The sequence below is a fragment of the Mytilus trossulus genome, chromosome 9, assembly GCF_036588685.1.
Source record: "Mytilus trossulus isolate FHL-02 chromosome 9, PNRI_Mtr1.1.1.hap1, whole genome shotgun sequence".
NCBI lineage: Eukaryota > Metazoa > Mollusca > Bivalvia > Mytilida > Mytilidae > Mytilus > Mytilus trossulus.
The window spans coordinates 58,738,550-58,764,087 of record NC_086381.1 but is presented as its reverse complement, the minus strand read 5'-3'; the positions used below and the strand labels follow the sequence as shown (position 1 = coordinate 58,764,087).

The 25,538-nt window shown below is 32.2% G+C and overlaps 1 protein-coding gene across 1 annotated transcript in view; it reads right to left on the bottom strand.

The window, feature by feature from the left end:
* Positions 1-25,145, bottom strand: part of LOC134684800 (uncharacterized) — a 43,166-nt gene extending 18,021 nt beyond the window's left edge. The window contains exons 1-4 of the mRNA XM_063544110.1: positions 24,987-25,145; positions 20,182-20,242; positions 10,006-15,508; positions 7,166-9,822 (exon numbers count right to left, since the gene is read on the bottom strand). Coding sequence (XP_063400180.1) covers positions 7,166-9,822; positions 10,006-15,508; positions 20,182-20,235 — 8,214 coding nt within the window. The 5' untranslated portion in view covers positions 20,236-20,242; positions 24,987-25,145. The remainder of the gene's footprint in view (positions 1-7,165; positions 9,823-10,005; positions 15,509-20,181; positions 20,243-24,986) is intronic.
* Positions 25,146-25,538: the final 393 nt, after the last annotated feature.

Here is a 25,538-nt window from a genome sequence, read left to right as displayed (position 1 = left end):
CATGATGAGGTCTATCAATGATCCATATTTGGTCTTGATAACTTCAACAGAAAGGGGATGAGGCCTTGTCAAACAAATGTTGGAAGAAAAAAAAGAAAAAAAAGAAAAAGAAAAAAAAACATTAGAAAAACAATAAGGTCTTTCCTCACGTAGGGGAAAGACCTTAAAAAACTAGTATCTCAATTGTTTGTAAAACAATTGAAAGGTCTTTCCTGTAAAAGTGATGTTTTCGTAATGTTCTTTGTACGACCTTTCGTTCGATATACGACAAGCATACCTTCTGTAACTTTTCGCTTTTTACACTTAATGACCTCATCCGCCTACATTTTTTAGATCGGAAGTATGATATATGTAACACAGGGTAGATGAGCTTTCATTTGATATGCGACAACGCCATGTTTTAAAAAGTTTGATTTTTGCACTTAATAACCTCATCCAACCAATTTTTGGAGGTTGGGAATTTGATATTTCAAATGTATACATCATGACCTTTCATTTGATATACAACAACCCTATTGTAAAAGAAATTATTTTTTTTGCACTCAATGACCCCATCCAACCAATTTTTGGGGGACGTCGATTTGAAATTTGAAATGTGCGCTTTATGTTCTTTCATTTGATATGCGACAACCTTACCATCTGAGAAATTTGAATGTTTGCACTAAATGACCCCACCCTTCCCCCTGGGATGAAAAGGGGGTTTAAAATTTTCATCTTTTAAGTAGAGTTTATTAAGACCTTCAATTTGATATATCAGATGACCCCATTTGACAAAGTACAAATAATGATGCAATATCAACTATATAAATAGAAGTTATGAAACTTACAAAGTCAATGCAAAACATGAAAATTTCAAATTGATTTTTTGGTGTTTTTTTCCATGGAATGTTTTTGGTATTTGGTCAAACACATAACTATGTCAACCTCTTCAATTTCTAAAACATTTTTCGTGGTAAGCTCTTGATGATTCAGAAATACATGCCTCCGCTCGCAAAACTTCAAACTGAATTATCTCTAAAACGACAATAGATATCTCAAATCTGTTAAATGATAAATGATCTACAGTTGAAGCACAACATTATAGAAAAAGAATGTGGACAATTTCAAAGTTCACCAAGGTCACAATTAATCATCAAATATATGATGCAATACAAAACTTGAGAACCGGAAGTCGTAGAGACATGGGACTATCACCATTCAACTCAGGACCACTTGACCTTTCAAATGTCACAAGGTCAAGGTCATAGTATAATGTGAAGGTCACGGTGAAATTTCATCATGACCTGACATTGACCTCAAATTGAAAGTCTTGAACTACTGATCATCTTTGCAGTTTATAGTAGGTTGATATCTGTTACCTTTAAAAAGATATACACCCAATACTATACTTTTAAGAATCATCCCGTCGTAACTTTTGAACAGACAGTCGGAATCTTTTGAGCTCAGTGTATAAAATGTAGAGCTCGTCGAGAGGAACATTTTATACACTGTGAGTATGCAGCAAACTCTTATCGTTTTCTTAATATGCAAGCTTGAAATTGCAGCGTAATATTTTTTTGCACTTGGTGACCTTTGACCTTGGGTGCAAATTAAAGTTCACATGAACTTAAGATTATTGGTGTAGGTCCCAAGTCTTTACGACTTCCGGTTCTCGAGATACAATTTTTCAAAAATTGTGTTTATTTTTTTCAAGGGAAATAACTCCTTATAAGGGTTAACAACAAAATGATTGTATATGTTTATTATCATTGCCATTTGGTCTTGTACATGTTGCTGTTTTCAAATCGATTCTATCTTGAATACTTTTTGAGAAAAATGTAAAAGAAAGAAATTGCTTCAAGGGGACGTAACTCTCATAGGGACTGATGAAATCCTTAGCAGCCTCATATGGTAACACATCATGATGAGATCTAACTTTTGTCCAAATAAGGTCATGATATCTTTTAAAACATTTAAGGGGGGCCATGTGGAAAAAAATCAATAAAAGGGAGATAACTTCTAAAGGGGATGATGAAATCCTACAAAAGTTCATCTGGTAAAAGTTCATGATGAGGTCTATCAATGATCCATATTTGGTCTTGACAACTTCAACAGAAAGGGGATAAGGCCTTGTGAAACAAATGTTGGAAGAAAAAAAAGAAAAAAAAGAAAAAGACTAGTATCTCAATTGTTTGTAAAACAATTGAAAGGTCTTTCCTGTAAAAGTGATGTTTTCGTAATGTTCTTTGTACGACCTTTCGTTCGATATACGACAAGCATACCTTCTGTAACTTTTCGCTTTTTACACTTAATGACCTCATCCGCCTACATTTTTTAGATCGGAAGTATGATATATGTAACACAGGGTAGATGAGCTTTCATTTGATATGCGACAACGCCATGTTTTAAAAAGTTTGATTGTTGCACTTAATAACCTCATCCAACCAATTTTTGGAGGTTGGGAATTTGATATTTCAAATGTATACATTATGACCTTTCATTTGATATACAACAACCCTATCGTAAAAGAAAATTTATTTTTTGCACTCAATGACCCCATCCAACCAATTTTTGGGGGACGTCAATTTGAAATTTGAAATGTACGCTTTATGTTCTTTCATTTGATATGCGACAACCTTACCATTTGAGAAATTTGAATGTTTGCACTAAATGACCCCACCCTTCCCCCTGGGATGAAAAGGGGGGTTAAAATTTTCATTTTTTAAGTAGAGTTTATTAAGACCTTCAATTTGATATATCAGATGACCCCATTTGACAAAGTGCAAATAATGATGCAATATCAACTATATAAATAGAAGTTATGAAACTTGCAAAGTCAATGCAAAACATGAAAATTTCAAATTGATTTTTTGGTGTTTTTTTCCATGGAATGTTTTTGGTATTTGGTCAAACACATAACTATGTCCACCTCTTCAATTTCTAAAACATTTTTCGTGGTAAGCTCTTGATGATTCAGAAATACATGCCTCCGCTCGCAAAACTTCAAACTGCATTATCTCTAAAACGACAATAGATATCTCAAATCTGTTAAATGATAAATGATCTACAGTTGAAGGACAACATTATAGAAAAAGAATGTGGACAATTTCAAAGTTCACCAAGGTCACAATTAATCATCAAATATATGATGCAATACAAAACTTGAGAACCGGAAGTCGTAGAGACATGGGACTATCACCATTCAACTCAAGACCACTTGACCTTTCAAATGTCACAAGGTCAAGGTCATAGTATAATGTGAAGGTCAAGGTGAAATTTCATCATGACCTGACATTGACCTCAAATTGAAGGTCTTGAATTACTGATCATCTTTGCAGTTTATAGTAGGTTGATATCTGTTACATTTAAAAAGATATACACACAATACTTTACTTTTAAGAATCATCCCGTTGTAACTTTTGAACAGACGGTCGGACATTTTTGAGTTTATGTATAAAATGTAGAGCTCGTCGAGAAGAACATTTTATACGCTGTATGTATGCAGCAAAGTCTTATCGTTTTCCTAATATGTAAGCTTCAAATTGCAGCGTATTTTTTTTTTGCACTCGGTGAACTTTGACCTTGAGTGCATATTAAAGGTCATATGAATTTGAGATTATTGGTGAAGGTTCAAAGTCTCTATAACTTCCGGTTCTCGAAATAAAATTTTTGAATTATTTTTTTTAATTTTTAAAGGGAAATAACTCCTTATAAGGGTTAGTAACAAATTAATTGTTTATGTTTATAAACATTGCCTTCTGTTCTAATACATGCTGTCATTTTCAATTAAATTCTATCTCTGATACTTTTTGAAAAAAATGCAAATAAAAGAAATTGCTTCAAGGGGATATAACTCTCAAAGTAGATGATGAAATCCTATGCAGCCTCATATGGTAATACATCATTGTGAGATCTACCTATTGTCCAAATAAAGTCATGATATCTTTAAACACATTTTGGGGGGACCATGTTGAAAAAAATTAATAAAAGGGAGATAACTTCTTAAGGGGCAGGTGAAATCCTACAAAAGTTCATCTGGTAAAAGTTCATGTTGAGGTCTATCGATGGTTCAATTTTGGGATTGATAACTCCAATAGAAGCGGTAGGAGGGCGTGCCAAAAAAATGCTGGAAGAAAAAAAAGAAAAAAAAACATTAGAAAAACAATAAGGTCTTTCCCATGTAGGGGAAAGACCTTAAAAAAAAAACATTAGAAAAACAATAAGGTCTTTCCTCACGTAGGGGAAAGACCTTAACTAGTATCTCAATTGTTTGTAAAACAATTGAAAGGTCTTTCCTGTAAAAGTGATGTTTTCGTAATGTTCTTTGTACGACCTTTCGTTCGATATACGACAAGAATACCTTCTGTAACTTTTCGCTTTTTACACTTAATGACCTCATCCGCCTACATTTTTTAGATCGGAAGTATGATATATGTAACACAGGGTAGATGAGCTTTCATTTGATATGCGACAACGCCATGTTTTAAAAAGTTTGATTGTTGCACTTAATAACCTCATCCAACCAATTTTTGGAGGTTGGGAATTTGATATTTCAAATGTATACATCATGACCTTTCATTTGATATACAACAACCTTATCGTAAAAGAAAAATTATTTTTTGCACTCAATGACCCCATCCAACCAATTTTGGGGGACGTCAATTTGAAATTTGAAATGTACGCTTTATGTTCTTTCATTTGATATGCGACAACCTTACCATCTGAGAAATTTGAATGTTTGCACTAAATGACCCCACCCTTCCCCCTGGGATGAAAAGGGGGTTTAAAATTTTCATTTTTTAAGTAGAGTTTATTAAGACCTTCAATTTGATATATCAGATGACCCCATTTGACAAAGTGCAAATAATGATGCAATATCAACTATATAAATAGAAGTTATGAAACTTACAAAGTCAATGCAAAACATGAAAATTTCAAATTGATTTTTTGGTGTTTTTTTCCATGGAATGTTTTTGGTATTTGGTCAAACACATAACTATGTCAACCTCTTCAATTTCTAAAACATTTTTCGTGGTAAGCTCTTGATGATTCAGAAATACATGCCTCCGCTCGCAAAATTTCAAACTGCATTATCTCTAAAACGACAATAGATATCTCAAATCTGTTAAATGATAAATGATCTACAGTTGAAGGACAACATTATAGAAAAAGAATGTAGACAATTTCAAAGTTCACCAAGGTCACAATTAATCATCAAATATATGATGCAATACAAAACTTGAGAACCGGAAGTCGTAGAGACATGGGACTATCACCATTCAACTCAGGACCACTTGACCTTTCAAATGTCACAAGGTCAAGGTCATAGTATAATGTGAAGGTCAAGGTGAAATTTCATCATGACCTGACATTGACCTCAAATTGAAGGTCTTGAACTACTGATCATCTTTTCAGTTTATAGTAGGTTGATATCTGTTACCTTTAAAAAGATATACACACAATACTATACTTTTAAGAATCATCCCGTCGTAACTTTTGAACAGACAGTCGGAATCTCTTGAGCTCAGTGTAGAAAATGTAGAGCTCGTCGAGAGGAACATTTTATACACTGTAAGTATGCAGCAAACTCTTATCGTTTTCTTAATATGCAAGCTTGAAATTGCAGCGTAATTTTTTTTTGCACTTGGTGACCTTTGACCTTGGGTGCAAATTAAAGGTCACATGAACTTAAGATTATTGGTGTAGGTCCCAAGTCTTTACGACTTCCGGTTCTCGAGATACAATTTTTCAAAAATTGTGTATATTTTTTCAAGGGAAATAACTCCTTATAAGGGTTAACAACAAAATGATTGTATATGTTTATTATCATTGCCATTTGGTCTTGTACATGTTGCCGTTTTCAAATCGATTCTATCTTGAATACTTTTTGAGAAAAATGTAAAAGAAAGAAATTGCTTCAAGGGGACGTAACTCTCATAGGGAATGATGAAATCCTTAGCAGCCTCATATGGTAACACATCATGATGAGATCTAACTTTTGTCCAAATAAGGTCATGATATCTTTTAAAACATTTAAGGGGAGCCATGTTGAAAAAAACCAATAAAAGGGAGATAACTTCTAAAGGGGATGATGAAATCCTACAAAAGTTCATCTGGTAAAAGTTCATGATGAGGTCTATCAATGATCCATATTTGGTCTTGATAACTTCAACAGAAAGGGGATGAGGCCTTGTGAAACAAATGTTGGAAGAAAAAAAAGAAAAAAAAGAAAAAGAAAAAAAAACACTAGTATCTCAATTGTTTGTAAAACAATTGAAAGGTCTTTCCTATAAAATTGATGTTTTTGTAATGTACTTTGTACGAACTTTCGTTTGATATACATCAAGCATACCTTCTAAAACTTTTCTTGTTTTACACTCAATGACCCCATTCTTTGACATTTACGAGATCAGAAGATGCATGTTTATTAAAAAAAATTCATGATCATTCTCGACTATCTGATAGATCAGAATATAAATACTCTTTTATTTCTCTGGTTTTTAAATAAAAGTAACACCATCAACTGAATTGTTGTCAAAATATAAACACTATTTCTTTTTGCTGTGGTTTTGAAATAAAAGAAACTATAAAACTGAAAATTATTTTTTTGATAAATTTAATTGATTTTGTAAAGTGATTATTCAATGTTAAACAATTTCACTCTCCATGAAACGCCGAAAAATGTTCTGTTTTTGATTCTGACAACGATGGATATATTCATGAAATGCAACATTGATATATAAATATTGTAACAGTATGTTTGATAATTATAGTGAGTAATATACTGACAGGTTACCTTTCATGAATTTGAATGTAAAAAGTTGACAATTAATCAAAAATAAAAAGATAAAAATACGTAATATAAAAAACAATTAGCTAATAGTCAATAGATAGACAGTTTATTTTCATAAAACCATGCCAGTACAAAGGTTACAGAGAAGTTAAAAAAATAATATACATAAAATAAAAATGGATTAAAAAATAAATCATTAAATTGTACATTGCTATACCTGTTTGACATAACTGCTATTTTACACATGTTAATTTTTAGCAATCACGTAAGAAACTTTTACAACAATTGCCCTTGAGTCAGTTTGAAATTTACGATAGACACCATTAGTTACACATTTCCAGTTATAATTTCAATTGCTTCATGATAACTGTAAAATGTTGGTATAACCCTTACACAGCATGGATTAATTCCTTTCAAATATACATGATCAATTAATGTTCCTTTTTCTGTTGTTGGTTCCGTAATAACCTGTACATACCCTTGAGATTTCATAAAATTTTCAATAGACCTTTCGTCTTTCATGATATTCTGGTTGAAATCACCAACAATTACTGATTTGTGTGAAATACGACTAATTTCATTTAAAACTAATCTAAACTGTTTTATAAAAGTCTCAACATCATACTTTTGTGTTCTATAAACTGTTACAATAAGCGTGTTTATTTCTATTATTCTAAAACCAATACACTCAATATTTTTTATGTGCAAATCAATATGCTGATAATTAATACGATTTTTACAAAAATATCCTACTCCTCCATTTTTCATATGTTTTATTGTTCGAAACATTTCATTGTCGTCATTGAAAGCTTCACTTCTGCATACATGACGAAAGTCATAATTATTCAGATTAACATACTGATCATTTGATGTCAACCATGTTTCAGTCAAACATATAAAGTCAGCTCTTACCATATCATTGTTTACTTTCAAATCACCAATATGAGACAACAACCCTTGGATATTATGATAAACAATTCTCATTTGATGATCTTTCAAAATATTAGCAACAGACGCAGATGCAGTTCTCATTGAAAATAATTGCATTGATGCTAAACCAGCTTCAATATCAGGGTCTGCATATATTTTCGCACTTAAAGATTCATTGTTCATTTCAGATATAAATAAACCTTTATTTGATGTTACTCTACTAAGGGCTACATAGCTTTGTCCATATGTAAAACATTTACTCAAATCAACTGCTACTTCAGACACAGTAAGTCCTTGGACTTTATGAGCTGTACATGCAAATGCTAACTTTAACGGATATTGTTTTCTTACACCACTCTGAAATGACAAATCTTCTGAACACCGACCTAAACCTACACATCTATTTCCATTGATAAATTTTTGTTCTTTCGCACTTTTACCTACATTGTCATCATCAAACTGAATATATATTATTTCTGGAAGATTGACAGCAGTAATAATTTTATGTACTGTTCCCATCACTCCATTCACTAAACCATCTTTAGTATCTTGATTTCTGATTAACATTATACGGGCACCGACCGCTAAAAGAATGGATGATGGTAGTTGAATATCACTGCTACTGTAAAATGAAGACTTTCTTTTCAATGTTCCAGTAGTCTTATCCTTTTCGTAATCTTCGGCCTCAACCAATATAGGGTCAGAAAAATATTTCATGATCATACTATTATTAAACTGTTGAACTTCAGCATTTGTTGCAAAAATGTGTAAAATGCGATCTGGTGCTTCTGTCATGCAATGTTTTAACAATAAGATATCATCAGGTTCAATCATCTCATGTTTCTTCTTTATTCTCAGTCTATTCAACATTTCTGCAAATGTTTTATCGTCTTTTTGTCGCATTATTTCATCCAGTACAGCTACCTTAAACAATTCATTCCACAGGTAATTCAAAGGATTAGAAGGATCGTTTACATAGAGTTTATCACTTTTTTTGGATTTTACAGGGGGTAACTGGTAGAAATCACCAACTGCTATAATAGAAACACCTCCAAACAAACAACTTTCAGGTTTTTTCTTGATTTGTCTTAATCTTTCATGAACAAAATACAAAAGACGTTTATTAACCATAGATATCTCATCGATGATAAGTACTTGTAGGTTGTCCAATTTAGTTCGTAATGTGTTTAATTTGTCCTCACTTAGTGTAGCATGATCCTTTGATAATGACTTGAATATTGACAGACAACTATGAATAGTCATTCCATTAATATTAAATGCGGCGGTACCTGTAGGTGCTGTCAGAAGTACACTAACGTCATCTGGGTTGCACAAGATTGGAGCAAGAATTCTGGATATCTCAAAATACAGACACTTGATTAACTGACTCTTGCCTGTTCCCGCGCCACCAGTAATGAAAACGTAAAATGGATCAACATGTTTTCCATTTGCCTTTTGAAGACACCAATGTCTAATGTCAAAGAAGATGTGTTTTTGATTTTCATTCATACTTCTTAACATCGGTATAATCTCCTTATTAGTAAACACCGTAGACCTAATCGGTAAGCTGAACTCTTTCTCAACTTCACGGTTTAAATCTGGAAGATTGTTTTCAATTATTTCATCATCAGGACTGTCATTTCCGTTTGCAGATCCTTCAATACCACACATAACCCTTTCACTTTCTGATTCGGAACATAATTGAGACCATGCATCTTCATGTGATCCATTTTCCTCTAACTTTTCAATGGCTTTGTCTATAGAACTTGATGTTTTCACATATGAAGACATATTATGATCTACAATAACTTTCACAGCTGACAAACTTTTACTATTAGAGAATTTTACATGCCCACGCTTGTAAAATTCTTCATAATGTTCAAACATTGACGGTTTCAATTGGTCGTCACTTCTAAAGGGTAAAAACAATTGTAAAATACTTTGATAGTATTTTTCTGGCACCTTGTCGACTGAAAAGCGAGGATATCTGATAATACCTGGAGATGTTCTTGTTAATTTCCTAATATAACCCAATTCTTTTTTCAATTTAAAAGTTGTGTCTTTATTTATCTTTTTAGGAACTTGCGATTCAGTTAAAACATTAAACTTTGAACAGAAATCTGCCAAACACATTTCATTAAACAAATTAATGTCAGGTTTGGCTTTATAAATGTCATTTTTATTTCTCATCCATACATTTTTTTCATCCGAATGATTTTCAGTCTCATCCCCGTCATTCTTTGGTTGTCTGTTTTTTGATTCGACTTTTTTTTTCAGTTGTTTGAGAGGAATCGATAACCTACAAGGATTTTCACCCACGGGGATAAATTCAACTTTTCGAGAACATTCCTTCATTCTCAACCCAGTTACACGAAACACTGCTTCTTGTGCACTGATCTCTCTATGGTGAAGATAGGCAGATCCAACTTTTTTCATGGTTTGTTGTGCACTTAAATTTCCGTCAGCTGCTTCACATTTTGTTTGTTGAAGTAACATTCCTAATTCCCTTTCAGATTTGCTTATATAACTGATAATGTACACAACGCATGAAAACACATCTAAAACAAACTGAATATCCATATTGGCATCCCACGCTCTAAGTAAATGTGCATTATATTGATTTGTAAAACATTCCGTCTTCTTTCTTTTTAATACAATAGTGTTTCTGGAAGTTACATATTGAAAGCATTTTACAAATTCCTCTTGTGATATCCCTGCTTTTTCAAATAGTTTGTCTGTAGAAATATCATCTAATTCTGAATCCTTTATTTCTTTCCATACAGTTTCCAATTTGTCTTTGCTAATTTTAATGTCGGACTCGGTCAAGTCTTTTTCAGTGACAGGTCGAGATATGAACGAATGCACTGAAGGAGGTCTTGGAAAATTGAATCTACAATTCGTACCTTTCTTCTTGCAACTTTTTGAATGATTTTTACTATGCTGTTGTACAGCATTCACAATTTTATGAAGTTCTGGATCCTCATCAGGAGACGGCATTGAACAAGTAATATATTTATCTACAAAATCGATAACTTGTTGATCTTCATCCACTTCAAATTTAGGTGCATCTTCGATCCAAAATAAACAATGTGTATGAGGAGAACCCCTTTGCTGAAACTCAACCCGATAGAAATAGTCTTTCACTTTTCCAATAGGATGGGCATCTGACATAATAACTGTTTTTAAAAAGAGATGAAATCTATGATCGAACATTCTGGCCGCTGTTACAGGATTACTTCGGAGTATCTTACATTTTTCATCCCAACTTAATTCTTTTGCATTGACAGCAATTCCTTGCTGCATCATTATCGATTCAACTATTTCTGACCATCTTAAATCAGCCGAAGAAAATGAACAGAAAAAAGCAGGTATTCCTATTTGTCTTATCATCGCTAAAACATCTTTCTGCGTCTTCTGCCAGAAAGGAGGGGTCCCTCTTACCGGCTTTAGAAATTTTATACCTTCGTCACTTTTAAATAGCTGTTTCAAACCGTCACCTCTACAAATCATATCAGATGTTACCTGTTTTCCTGTTCCTGATTTAGAAAAGTCTTTCCGTAAAGATATCTGTACATTAGACATAACCTTCTCCAATTCTGATAGATACTGACAAAAAAATATATACGACGTATCTCTTGCAAAACGATTTTCAACACTCAACAATCTCAAATTGAAATATCTCGAAGAAGATAACTTAATATCTCTTTGATCAGTCAATGTATTTTTACCGGATGGATAATGACAGGGGAAAGTCTTTGATTCAATGCCTTCCTCTTTTAATACACGTATGGGGTTGTTTCCTTCCGCTGGTGCAACGTCAAATTCTTCATCAAAGTAACAATCTAAAACCTCTTGGCCAATATCTGCTGGTTGTAAACATGTATCTAACTGAATGCCTCTTAAACTTTCATTCAGATAACTTTCCTCAGCATCTGTATCGTTCTTTTTGTTTGATTCATTTTTTAAATTATTTGCACTATCATTGATTACATCAAATGATTCATTCTGTTCATTATTGGTATCCATCCACTGACTGTTTAATTCTATATTCGCATACCATTTATTGTGCTTCCGTAAATAGTTGAAGGCTTTCTCCACATGTTTGATATCCACAAATTCATACTGAACATAACCTTTGTACTCTAATTTCCTCTTTAACTTTACTTTTACTAACAAATTATCATCCACTGGTCTTGGCAATGTATTCGTAACGACTTTGACATCTGACGGGACCAAAACAACTGGTCCAATTATCCCTGCTTGATTACCTTTTGGCAAGTTCATTATTTTCTGGAAGGGTATATTAAGTGCTATCAAATGGCTTTCAAGTTTATTCAAATTGCATAACTCATCAGGAACAGTTTCTAATTGTAAGTTATTACAAAACGATTCAGGTGGTGTTAAACCTTTATGTAATTTTCTGTGGCATGTATAACAAATCCAAAGTTTGTTCCTACAAGAAACAGCCAATAAACAATTTGATTCACATTCACTGGAACACTCATGAACATACTTCTCTGTAACGCATTTCTGTATTAGCTGTTTATCATAGTTTTCACGTTTGCATTCTAAGACTTGGTTTTGAAATAAAAGTCTCAAACAGCAAGCACAAACATACTCTGGTCCCTTCTTAATGGCATCTTTAAATGTTTGAACCACAACATCAATATGAGACTTTGCGACTTTGAATAATGATCTTTTTTCATGAACTTTTTCAATTATATTGTTCCTATATATTTCATTGCTTTCATACTTCTTTTTTCCATTTACAATCATGTTGTCCCTATATGTTGCATTCTCTTTATACTTCTTCTTTCCCTTTTCAATTTTATTGTTCCTATATGTTTCATCCTCTTGGTACTCTTGTTTTCCCTTTTCAATCATGTTGGCCCTATATGTTTCATCATCTTCATACTTCTGTTTTCCCTTTTCAATCATGTTGGTCCTGTAGGTTTCGTTGTCCATATATTTCTTTTTGCTCTTTTCAATAATGTTTGCTCTGTATGTTTCATTATGCCAGTACGTTTCTTTACAGCGTCTCTTTTTCTTGTCTCTCACTGTATCATTTTGACAATATCTCATCTTTTCCAATTCTCGTTTTCTTTTTCTTCGAAGATCTGTTAAATCCACTTGTTTTTCATTCAACAATGTATTGTTATTCTTTGTATCAGTACAATTATTTCTTGATTTTTGGTCTAATTCATATTTAACTCTTGTACAGTCTTCAATCATCTCACTCTTCATTAGTATATTGCGTATACTATTATCTGCAACGTCCATTACAACTTCATAATGAGATGATTTTTCAACGTGTTGTAAGTAGATAGCTTCATGTTCAACGTTTATATCTTTATCTATTTGATGAGGACTATATTTTATCCATTTGTTATTGGTAAACGTGTAAATATCAGCGTGCATGTAATGTGAAGCCGCAAGAATTTCCATTTCTGTTCCCAAAGTTTTTGGTTCTTTCATTTTCCGCATTCTGACATATTCCGCTGCATTTTCGAATGGATCAGGAACAAAGGATGCGATGTCTTTTGAAATATGCAATATGTGATCGACTATCTTTTTTCTTATTTGTATATGATATTCTTGTCTCTGTGAAATAGCAAATGATAGTGCTCTAAATAAACCATTTCCATCAGATACTATTGATTTTGAACTTACAGGTTTACCCATATCGAACTTTTCATTTACACCTGATGTTTCTTTGATATTTTTATGTGCAATTTTGAATTTCATACAAAGTTTTCGCTTAGTTTTATATCCAAGTGGAATATAATTTAAACCTGAGTATACCGCTGTATCAAACATTTCCACGTCTCCATCTTCAACAACTTGGTTGCCATCAATGTTATTCCTTCTTTGACATTTAACATTGTCAATTGAAACATTTACTTCAACCTCCAGTCTCCTTTCCCTTGACAGATCTGTAATGTCAGTATGCTCATCCATTTCTAAAATTTCATGCGGTAATATATTACTTTTCTTGATATCATGATCAGTGCAAATATTTCTTTGTAATTTGTCAAATTCACAGCTTATACTTTTAACGTTTTTCGTCTTTTCTAATTTATCACATTCCCTTTTCCCTTCAACGCTCATGACAACTTCATAATGAGATGATTCATTATTGTGTTTCAAATAGATAGCGTCACTTTCAACATTAATATTGGTATCTATTTGATGAGCAGAATATTTTATCCATTTGTTGTTGGTAAACGTGTAAATATCAATTTGCATAAAATGTGCTGCCGCAAGAATTTCTAGCTCTGTTCCCCAAGTATTTGATTCGTTCATTTTCCGAATTCTGACATATTCCTCTACATTTTCGTACGGATCACGAACAAAGGATGAGAGAGATTTTGAAATATGCAATATGTGATCGACTATCTTTTTTCTTATTTGTATATGATATTCTTGTCTCTGTGAAATAGCAAATGATAATGCTCTAAATAAACAATTTCCATCTGATACTATTGATTTCAATTTTTCAGGTTTACCAATATTGAAAGTTTTACCATTATTTGCTGTTTCTTTAACATTTATATGAGAAATTTTGAATTTAGAACAAACTTTTTTTCTAGTTTCATATTCAAGTGGGAAATAATTAAAGTTTGAATATGAATATGAACTTAATATTTCTAAATCCTGGTCTTTAATAACTTTTGTTTTGCCATCATTGTACGTCTTCTTTGTATAACTCTTATCTGTATCCTTTGAACAAATAGTTACATTTACACTTGTTATTTCAAATAACGACTGTGGGTCATCTTTAACAAACTCTTTCAAAATATAATACAGATGGCTAATGTCTGTTAACTCAATAACTATACTGGAACCATTCTCACATGGTTTACCTTGCAAGTCTCTGGAATGTGAATCAAACAAAAACAATCGAATTCCTTGTTTAATAACAAGATTTGTATATCCATTTACACTTACAAAACATCCATCTGAATCAATAAGAGCATTTTCAATCCCAATTTTCAAAGGAAGAGCAAAAGGGAAATCAGCATCAATTTCACTGTCAATTGCATTGATTGAATCTCTAAAATTGACATAAAACGAAGAATTAAATAATTTAGTGCTAGTTGGCATTTCTGATACTAGCAAAAAGTCTTTAGAACCATGAATAGAATTATATAAATCGTTCCCTTCACTAAGAATATCATTAATATGTGAAGTTTTCCAAGCTCTTACATTCTTTAATTTGCTATATATAACAGCAGTAACACAATTTGGAACACATTGTTTTCCTGCATTCATACCAAATCGATTATCTCCTTGATGAAAACTCCCTTTCAGTCTAAACTTTGGAACCACAAATTTATCAACATCATGGTTTGTATCATATTCCTCGTATTTTGTTTCTTTATCTATTGCATATTCATTTTTTTTCCAATCATATTTTGATTTTTCATATTTCTTTTCATAATGTGTTTTTGGTGTCTGCCTTGTAATGTCATCTGACGAGGGTTCTCTCGGTGGAGTACAAACCGATTGCTTGCAATCAGAGTTCGGTGACATATCTGAAATCACTTGGATAGGCAGAGCATCGTTCGACTGCCCTGTTTGACTTATGTTATCATAGCAAGATACCCTCTGTCGAGTAAACTCCGGCGGTGGAGAGTCAGTGCAATTAGGCATATGCAAACGACTTTGGATAGACAGACTTCTCTCATTATCTAGGCTAAGGGCATTAGACTGTGTTTCATGCATGCTTTGGTGAGGTAATGCGTGGTCATTGCTACACGTCTTTTCACCCGACTTATCAATAAGCCTTCTTTTCTTTAACACTCTCTGAAATATATTGAGAACTAGATGTAACGGAGACCGTATGGGCGATTATTAACACTGACGGACAATCGTAAAACTATATAAACGCATTCAACAAGAAGTTTAAACTATAGGTTTTTGCTAAAAAATATTTTGAAATTAAAAATGACGATAGTGCCTCAAGTTCATTCCTAAAATTAAGATTTTTTGTCAAGTTAATCTTTTAAGTGCAAAAAGACAAAATGATTTATATGATAGGATCAAAGTTATTTTAATCACAATTTCACTTTTAAATGACTTAGGAATAGAAAATGGTATACATTTATACAGCTTATCAGCAACATAATACAATTAATGACTCACTCAATTAAAGCCCAACTAAAAATAGACACCCAATATTATGGAACATCATGACTGCCTTATGTTGATGATCAGTATTGTATGCAGTGCTCACAACATTATTATAATATACAGTGCACACAAAATTATATGCAGTGCTCACAACATTATATGCAGTGCTCACATTATTATATGCAGTGCTCACAACATTATATGCAGTGCTCACAACATTATATGCAGTTGTCAGGACATTATATGCAGTGGTAACAACATTATATGCAGTGGGCAAAACATTGTACTTTTTTTGTTGATGAAGGTGATGGTCAGTGATGATGATGATTATGATTGATGTATGTGATGCTGGTGGTTCAGATTCGTTAACATTTGGATTTTTTTTTTGCGGAAATTACCGAATCCATAATTGGTTATGCTCAGCAAACAAATTGAGAAAGTTAATAAAGTTATGTTATCATTAAGGCAGTATACAATATTTAAAACTGATTGAAATAAGGAAATTAAGAAGTGTGATCAATTTTCCACAAATTTATTCCACACCAGGGCATTTTGAACTTATTTTGATGATCATTTTCATCATATTCACAACTTAATATGTTACAGTATATTTTTTAAGTATTTAACAAATTGCTTCACAAAGCGCAGCTGGATACGACCACAGAGAATCAACCCTGAACCGTTGGGACAAAAAAGGACACAATATTCACGCTTGTTACAGGTCTGAATTTGGATTGTAATTAAATATTTGACACATAATAGGTTTCTGATACAGAATAAATGTAGTCAAAGAAATTAGAATTGGTTATAATTTGAATTTATACTTTTTTTTTGCATTTGCACTACGCTGTTGCGAATTGCTCGACCCCCTCTCAATATTTTTTTTCACCCCGCCCCCTTTGTTGTTTTCATTTTGTGCAATACTCTATGCTGTTGCATATTGACCCCATCCCGAAAAAAGAAAAGACAATGTATCCCCCACTTTTTTGCAAAAAAAATAAATGAAGAAATTTTCTTTTTAATTTCTTAAATCTGAAATGAGAAAATAGTTTCTTTACACATAATTTTAAAGCAGTGTAAGGAAGGTAATCGAACATTATGTTTGGATTACCTCCATATATTTGGATTATCTTCCTTACACTTGTTTCACATTGTTTTAATTGGCAATTAACCAAGAAACCCTTGTTTTTCCTTTTTTTGCCTCTAATTCCTAAACGGTTTGATCCATACCCCCCCCCCCTCCCCCCCCAAAAAAAAAGCCAATCCTAACTATCCCTTTGTGATATGGAAACTTGTGGTATAATGGAGAGATCCATACACTTAAACACAAGTTAATGTCTGGAAACTACAAAAATGTTTATTTGGGCCCCCTTTTTGTCCCCTTATTCCTAAACAGTTTAGACAATAACCCCCAAAATCAATCCAAACCTTTCTTTAGTGGTTAAAAACATTGTGTTAAAATTTTATTGATTTCTATTAACTTTTACTTAAGTTATTATCCGGAAACAATCTGTCTTCGGACGACGGTGACGACAACGTGATTGCAATATACGATCAATTTTATTTATTTATTTTGTGGTTGTATTAAAACATATATATTTAATTATACACATATATAATTGTGCATTGTTGATCATTAAACTCTAAATAAATGTCTTCAGAATTTTCCGGGACTGCAATTTAGATATATTATGAACCAGTATTTTTCAAGGAGAACCAAATATACAGAAGTATACTGTTCAATGCATTTTTTTTTTAATTTATGTTGGTCAGCGATGTTATTCGAAATAGAATTTTACTTAAACATATACGATTTTCAATCTTATTTTCAAAAGGCATGGCACATCATTTTTTTGTGAAAAATAACTATTTTGTGAATTTAATCCTTTTAAGTATATAATTCGGACTATGCTACATGTATACATAAAAGTCAAATAAGTTTCGACAATTTTCCAATTTTTTCCCCGTGAGTGATTTATATACAGGAGAAAGCAAGCTCTACAAAAACAATCAAGATGCATCGTCAAAAGTAACTTTACAGATAACGAAAACTATTCAGATATGAATTTTTCAACATTTTACATAGATCCTAACATAACAATAACAACAACAACGAGAAGAATTCTCAGTACTGTAAAACAATAATAGTAGTTCTCCATTAATATAATTATATTACAATTATATATTGACATAATAACGAGTGTCGTTTTGTTTGTGTTTCTGTTATGGTGACAAAAATTTTGTGCAGACCTTTAATAAAATCAATAAATTTAAAGTGCTCAGTAACAAATAGCATTCCTCTTTCATGTGATGTTGCTATCATCTGGACCTTAACACAAATTTTAATCAGAACCAATCGTGTGTAAAATATAGGTAGAGGCGACCAACTTTTTTCAAGGTCCATTGTTATCAAAGAAGTGCGATCTAAAAGATATCATTCTACTATGACTTGTAGTTGATTTGATTTTTTATCTTAATGTATCGTAACCAGAATTAATTTAGGTCAAGATGACTCTTTTTTCATGGAAAATCGTTACTATACAATAATAGTAAATCATTCTTTTTTTACTCACTGTTTGTTTCAATCATTACCTTGATGCAAAACTTAGATGCATGATTTTTTTTTTATTAGTTGTTAGTGGCTTTGTACTAGCTGTCAGTAATTGCGAGTACTATCAGATCAGTACTTCGTGTCTTTTTGTTGTTGGGCTATACAAGTACCCGTCCACGTCCACTCTGTTTTATTTTGTTTGTTGGTTAGATGTATTTATATTTTCATCCATCTGATGAGTTAAGCCTTTTTCAACTGATTTTCATAGTTCGTTTTTATGTTCACTGTCCCAGGTAAGAGGGAGGGTTGGGATCCCGCTAACGTGTTAAAACCCGACACATTTTGTAGGTTTGTATCTGTCCCAAGTCAGGAGCCTGTATTTCAGTGGTTGTCGTATGTTGATGTGTTACATGTCTGTTTTTCGTTCATTTGTTTGTACATAAATTAGGCCGTTAGTTTTCTCGTTTGAAATCTTTAACGTTAATCATTTCGGGGCATTCTATAGCTGCCTATGCGGTATGGACTATGCTCATTGTTGAAGGCCGTACTGTGACCTATAGCTGTTAATTTCTGTGTCTTTTGGTCTTTTGTGGAGAGTTGTTTCATTGGCATGAATACCACTTTTTTCATATATTAACTGTGCATGAGAGACTGACGAACAAACGTAGTAAACGTTCTATTCACCCACACAAACTCAGTTTTCCTAAGAGATGATAACTATAAATGAAAATGTAAAACTGGTTCTTTAAAGGATAATTTTTTCTTATGAAAGTTTATATCTCTAATATATAAGGCTGTTGCTCATATTTAGAAGACAAACTGCTTGACGTGCTAAAAAGCTTGTAAAAAACTGGAATGATGGATGTAAAGTTATGTTAAACACCTACAATGAAATGCTTTAAACTGCATTTTCCATATCTGTTAGATACTTAATCATGTAAAAATGCCTAATTCTGAAAATCGATGCCAAATAATGATTATATCATGACATATATAAGCTAGCGTAATATGGGACTTAAGTCTTATAGAAAGCCGACTACTTTATTTAAAATGTTATTAAGCTTTTTAAAACTGGGTACTGACTATAAAGTGGCACCTTGCTAAAGCCCCCCCCCTTTCGTGGGAAAAAATTGGTTGATTATATAAGGAATCACTGGAGTGCCCCGCCCCCTTTAAGGTCATACAGCGGGCCCCCTTATGAAAAGTTCTGGATCCGCCACTGTCTTTTCCTTAGAATGCCCATTGGCAGACAAACGCATGCGTTCTTTTTTCTGATATAGTTGCAAACAAATTGCCTTGACTAACATGACTTCAACAACTTTTTCAATTTGTGTGCGGGGCACTATCAATTATGACTGTATTCGGTAATTTCCGATAAAAAAATCCGAAGTTTACAGAATGAACCACGACCATCACATACATCAATCATCATCATTACCATTACTGATCATCACCTTCATCAACAAAAAACGTATACTGTTGTGACCACTGCACATAATGTCCCGACAACTGCATATAATGTTTGGACCACTGCGTATAATGTTGTGAGCACTTTACATAATGTTGTGAGCACTGCATATAATGGTGTGACAACTGCATATAATTAATGTTGTAAGCACTGCATATTATGCTGCAACCACTATACATAATGCTGATCATCAACATAAGGCGTTCCATACAGTTTTATCATTTCAACAATGTTATCATTAGTTGGTCATAAATTAAAATGACAGATAAACAGAAATAAAAAAAAAATATGGTTTCGTTTTTCATAAAATAATTCCGATGTCCTTACCAATATTTTTTCATATTTTCCAGTATTCTCATCTAAACTGCCTGGTGGTTCCATAATGAATCTAAAAAAAAAAAAAACATCCCTTTCCCATGAGTAAACTCTCTTAATAGTAATAGAACATGTCTCCAATAAACATATGAACAACTACGATATTATATATTGTACTCTTGTACAGTATTGTGTTATAACTGAATTATAATTGTAGCTGTGTCAATGAGCCCTGACGGAACTTTATTGGAACAAGCATTATGTGAATATTGCATGACAATACATAGTTCCTAACCGGTTATATTAGAACAAAATTTTAACTTGATCTATTATAACTTGTCATGGTGTAAAATATATAACAAACATCATGTCAATTTCTTGAAGCATGACGGAAAAAGGTGCTGAAAACTTATTATTAAAGTGAATTTTCTAAGTTAAAGGACCATAGCTCTGCACAAAATTATCAGACCGATACAAAATTCGAACTTGATCTGAAACTTGTCATGATCAAAATAATATATTTAAGCCTAGGCATAAAAGGTGTGGGAAACCGATTTACCGGAATGACGTTATGGACAGACAGACAGACAGACGGGCGGAGTGCACACATAAAGTCTCCTTCGACTTCGTCAGTTGGAGACCAATAGACACATAGTGTATTTATTATATTGCATTTTATACTAATGTAACCAAAATATGGTTACAGACTCGAATGCAAATCTCTGTACATCAATTTATTTTACAATACTAGTATAGTACATAATAATGAGAGCGAATGATGGCAAGTCTTACTATCCATTTGCGCTACATATTTACAGCTTTTTGCGCAAGTATACGTAGCTATGACACTATGGTAGGAATGTATCTCACACGAAGCTTCAACTATAGAGAATCTATAGAGGTTAATGAACACTAGAATAGTTTATAAAGTTCGAGCCAAGTTGAGTATCAAATACGGTTACACTTTTAAAACGTCTCACCGGATGACACTTAATTCAGTGTTTGCAATAAAATAATTAAAACGTTCAATGGTTAAAGTCTTATTTCCATACTAAATTGATCTTTATATTGGGAAGTAAATATAGGTTTTGCCTGTGTATAGTATAATGAAGTATGTAAAGGGAAAACAAATACATTTTTTAACGTTTTATACTTTTTTTTAAAGATTCCTAATGTATTACAAACATGCATTCTATTGCAGGCAAAACATGGTCATTTCATTCTACTGGTACAAAATGCTATACTTGATCTAAAACTTTTCATGGTTTAAGCATAGCAAATATCAAGTCAATACCTTCAAGCATAACGAAAAAAAAAGTGAGGAGACTGATTAATTGAGTTAATTTTAAAAGTTCAAGGACCATAACTCGGCAATAAATCATCAGACTGAAACAAAATTCGAAATTAATCTGTAACTTGTCATGATAAAACAATACACCAAATATCAGAACAACATTTTTAAGCACGAAGAAAAATAAATGGGGAAAGTGTCCATAGAGCACAGATGATGCCCCCGCTTGCATATCATATAAACTTGTAAAGGGACATAACTGAAGAACAATAAAAGTGACGATACCAAAATTCCAACTTCTAAAGTGTTGTGGTTATAGGAATTGTGTATAAGTTTCATAACATTTGGTTGAGGCAAAGTTATAATAAGTTCGAAAACGGAAACGAAAAATTCATCAACTTTTACATTTGTAAAGAAGCATAACTCTAGAACAATTAAAGTGACACCCCGAACATTAAAAACTTGATCTGTATTTTGAGGAAATAGGCATTATGTATAAGTTTCATAACATTTTGTTGAAGGTTACTTAAGATAGAGAACGGAAACAAAAAAAAAATAGTATTTTTTTCAGTTGTAAAGAAGCATTACTCTTGAATGGATAAGTTGACACCACAAACATTCACAATTGATCTGAATTGTGTTGTAATATGCACTATGTATAAGTTTCAAAGCATTTGGTTGAGGCAAACTAAACTAAGAGAACAGAAACGAAAAAAAAATCATGATTTTTTCCATTTGTAAAGGGGCATAACTCAAGAACAGAAAAGTGACGCCACCAAAATTCAAACTTGATCTGTGTTTTGTGGTAATAGCATTGTGAATAAGTTTCATAACATTTGGTTGAGACAAACTAATTTAAAAGTTAGAGAACAGAAACCATCTTTTGAGAGTACGTACGGACGGACGGACCATACAGACGGAAAAGGATAAAACTTAATGCCCCTCCAATACGGCGGGTGCATAAAAAGTGTGGAAAACTGATTTGCCGAACTGACGGATGGACAGACGGACAGACGGAAGATGTGCCAACCTGAAGTTGACTAATAATTGATCTGAACTGATTTTCAAACTTGTCAAAGATATTGCTGATATAAACCTATAATATAAATTTCCTAAAAATCTGACAAGCATTATATACAAGAGAGCGATAACAATGCAATTTTCAATATGTTTAATGTTTCAAAAGGATATGACCCTTTTAAAAGTAATTTATCTGTACTGATTTACAAACTCATAAAATAAATGGCTGATTTCAACCTATGATATAAGTTTCAGCAAAATATGGCAAGAGCTGTACACACGAGAGCGCGTACGAGACTGAACGGACGGGTGGACGAACGGACAGACGGACACCTGGTTTTTGAGGACACCAAAGTGCAAGTTTGAGATCAGAATACTGCATGCATTGTTGATTGCATTATCTTGACAAGATATATTCAAATGTCCAATTATATTTACATAAGGTATATAAACTGTTCAAATTTTGCAATTAATTGAAAAAATGAAATTTAAATTTTATTAAACCAATTTTTGGGCCCTTTATAGCTTGTTGTCAAGTTCGGTGTGAGCCAAGGCTCCGTGTTGAAGGCCGTACATGGACCTATAATGGTTTACTTTTTTTAAATTGTTATTTTGATGGAGAGTTGTCTCATTGGCACTCACACCACATCTTCCTATATCTATCATATAATGAATGATAAAGACAAATTCTTTGATAGGTATTGTGTATTAAATAACCTCACTACCTATCGCTCCTGTAAATGAAGAAACGGAACAAGTGCTATCTATCGACTAATACAATATAATTAGTTTGACATTTTGATTTGATAATACTGTGTTTTGTAAGTGGTGTTGGAGTTCACTTTCTATATTTATAATTTACTCCAGCGACAAACTGCTTTGTTTTTATAATTAAAACAATAAATCTGTCACTATAATCTGATTACACGAGATTCTGCTACTGTTTGTATTCCTAATATCTGTATACACTTAAAATTTTGAATAAATCTTTCAATTACACAACAATGAGTCATCTAATTTTTCATGTATTCCCGTGTTTTAGTTTATCAATATAAAAGACAATTGTAAATTTATAATACATGTATTATATAAAAAGTTCATTTAGTGTGAGACGGTCTATTAGATGCGAATTATTGAATAATGGAATGGACTGCTGCGACCCTTCAGCCCCTTATTACAGATATATCTTATATCTCATTTGAAAGCTCATTAATAGAGGAACAAAAGGTATATATATATAGTCAATATGTTCCACAACTTGAACGCATATTAGAGGATGACACTATAATAAATTATTCTGATTCTGATTCTGAGTAAAGAAGGACCTATATATCGAAATACGCTTGAACATTTAGAAATAGCTTATTTGAATAATGGAATGAACTGCTGCGACTCGTCAGCCCCTAATTAAGGAAAACCTTTTACACCATTCGAAAACTTATTGATAGAGGAACAAAATGGATATAAACAATATGTGCCGCAATGACCATTACAGGAATAACGGAGGGCGTGAATGCCAAAATACGCGTGAAAATTAAGAAATAGCCAATTTTGAATAATTGAATGGATATTTTGAATCCCTTCAGCCCCTAATTACAGATATATCTTATATCTCATTCGAAAGCTTATAAATAGAGGAACAAAAGGTATATAGTCAATACAGTCCGCAACGCATATTAGAGGAGTAAAGACGGACATAAATATCGAAATACGAGTGAGCATTAAGAAATACCTTATTTTGAATAATGGAATGGATGGCACAATCAGCAAGTTTTATCCATAATCAGAAATGAAGAATAGCAAATCTCCAGTGAAAATTAAAAAAAAGAACGTAGAGTTTATTTAATTTTTATATATATGTTTTGGTATTGAGGTCGTCCATACTTTGAAAAAAGGAATTTCTGTTAAAAATAGTTCGGGAAAACCACTGGTTTATCCTCCAAAACTAATTAAATAAATAAATTAAAAAATTTCAAAGATTGTTTTGATTTATTTTCTTATACTAATTTGAAAAATTGTTAGATAACATCAACATGAGGAATTCAGAAATACGGGATATATTGTCACATTTTTTTTTTTATTTCATTATTCACTTTTCAACTTGAATACTGAAATAGAATCTGTTTCATTATTCATTGTTCATCAATTAACGTTGAATAGTGAATAATGAACTATTTCATTATTCATTATTGAATTTTGAATAATGAAAAATGAATAATGAACCTACTTCAATGCGGCTATGTACAATTTAAAAAAAATCATAAAATCATCTAGTACGGACATGCGGAAATTGATGGTCTGTAGTAAATTTACATAGTTTCAGTTAAAAATTGGTCATATAAATGTTAATCCTGCATTCTATAGCTGTAAATGTATACATTCCGATCATTTACACTGATCAACAGTATTTACAAGAATAAACATCATCAAAAAACTTTGACAAATTTCTATTGAGACAGTTCAAAGAATGAACAAATAACTTTGTTTAAAAACAAAAACAACTCACCTCGTCAAGCTGTCTTTTAATGTTCATTAGACGTCACTGTCAGCTTAACTATTGACACAAAATATATTCAAATTGAAATATTATTATTAACAATTTCCGGTTAAAAAAATCCATTAGAAATCCACAATAGTAACAATACCTAAACAAAGATGTAACAAATTAATCCCGAACTAAAATGGATTTAAACACTATTCGGGAAGATTTTAATCGACAGTTATAAAAAAGAAACAATAAATATATCCTATAACAATTTGATGAAACATAAAATATGATGAAAACCACAGGGATAACGAAATTTGATGTACTATCATATCTATAAATAAAACTTATGAAACGTTCAAAGATAATCTGGTACACGTTTGTATGTTTAACGGCAAATTTATTTTATAGAGTTAAGTGTTGACATGGAGTTGTGGAATAAAGTTTTGAATTAACAAACAGAAAATGCACACTAAATGTAATTGAAATACATTTGTTTCTTTGAACCAAAAAAAAAACACAATTATATTGTTTCTTCATGAGGACACGATATTTGACACAATACGACGTTTT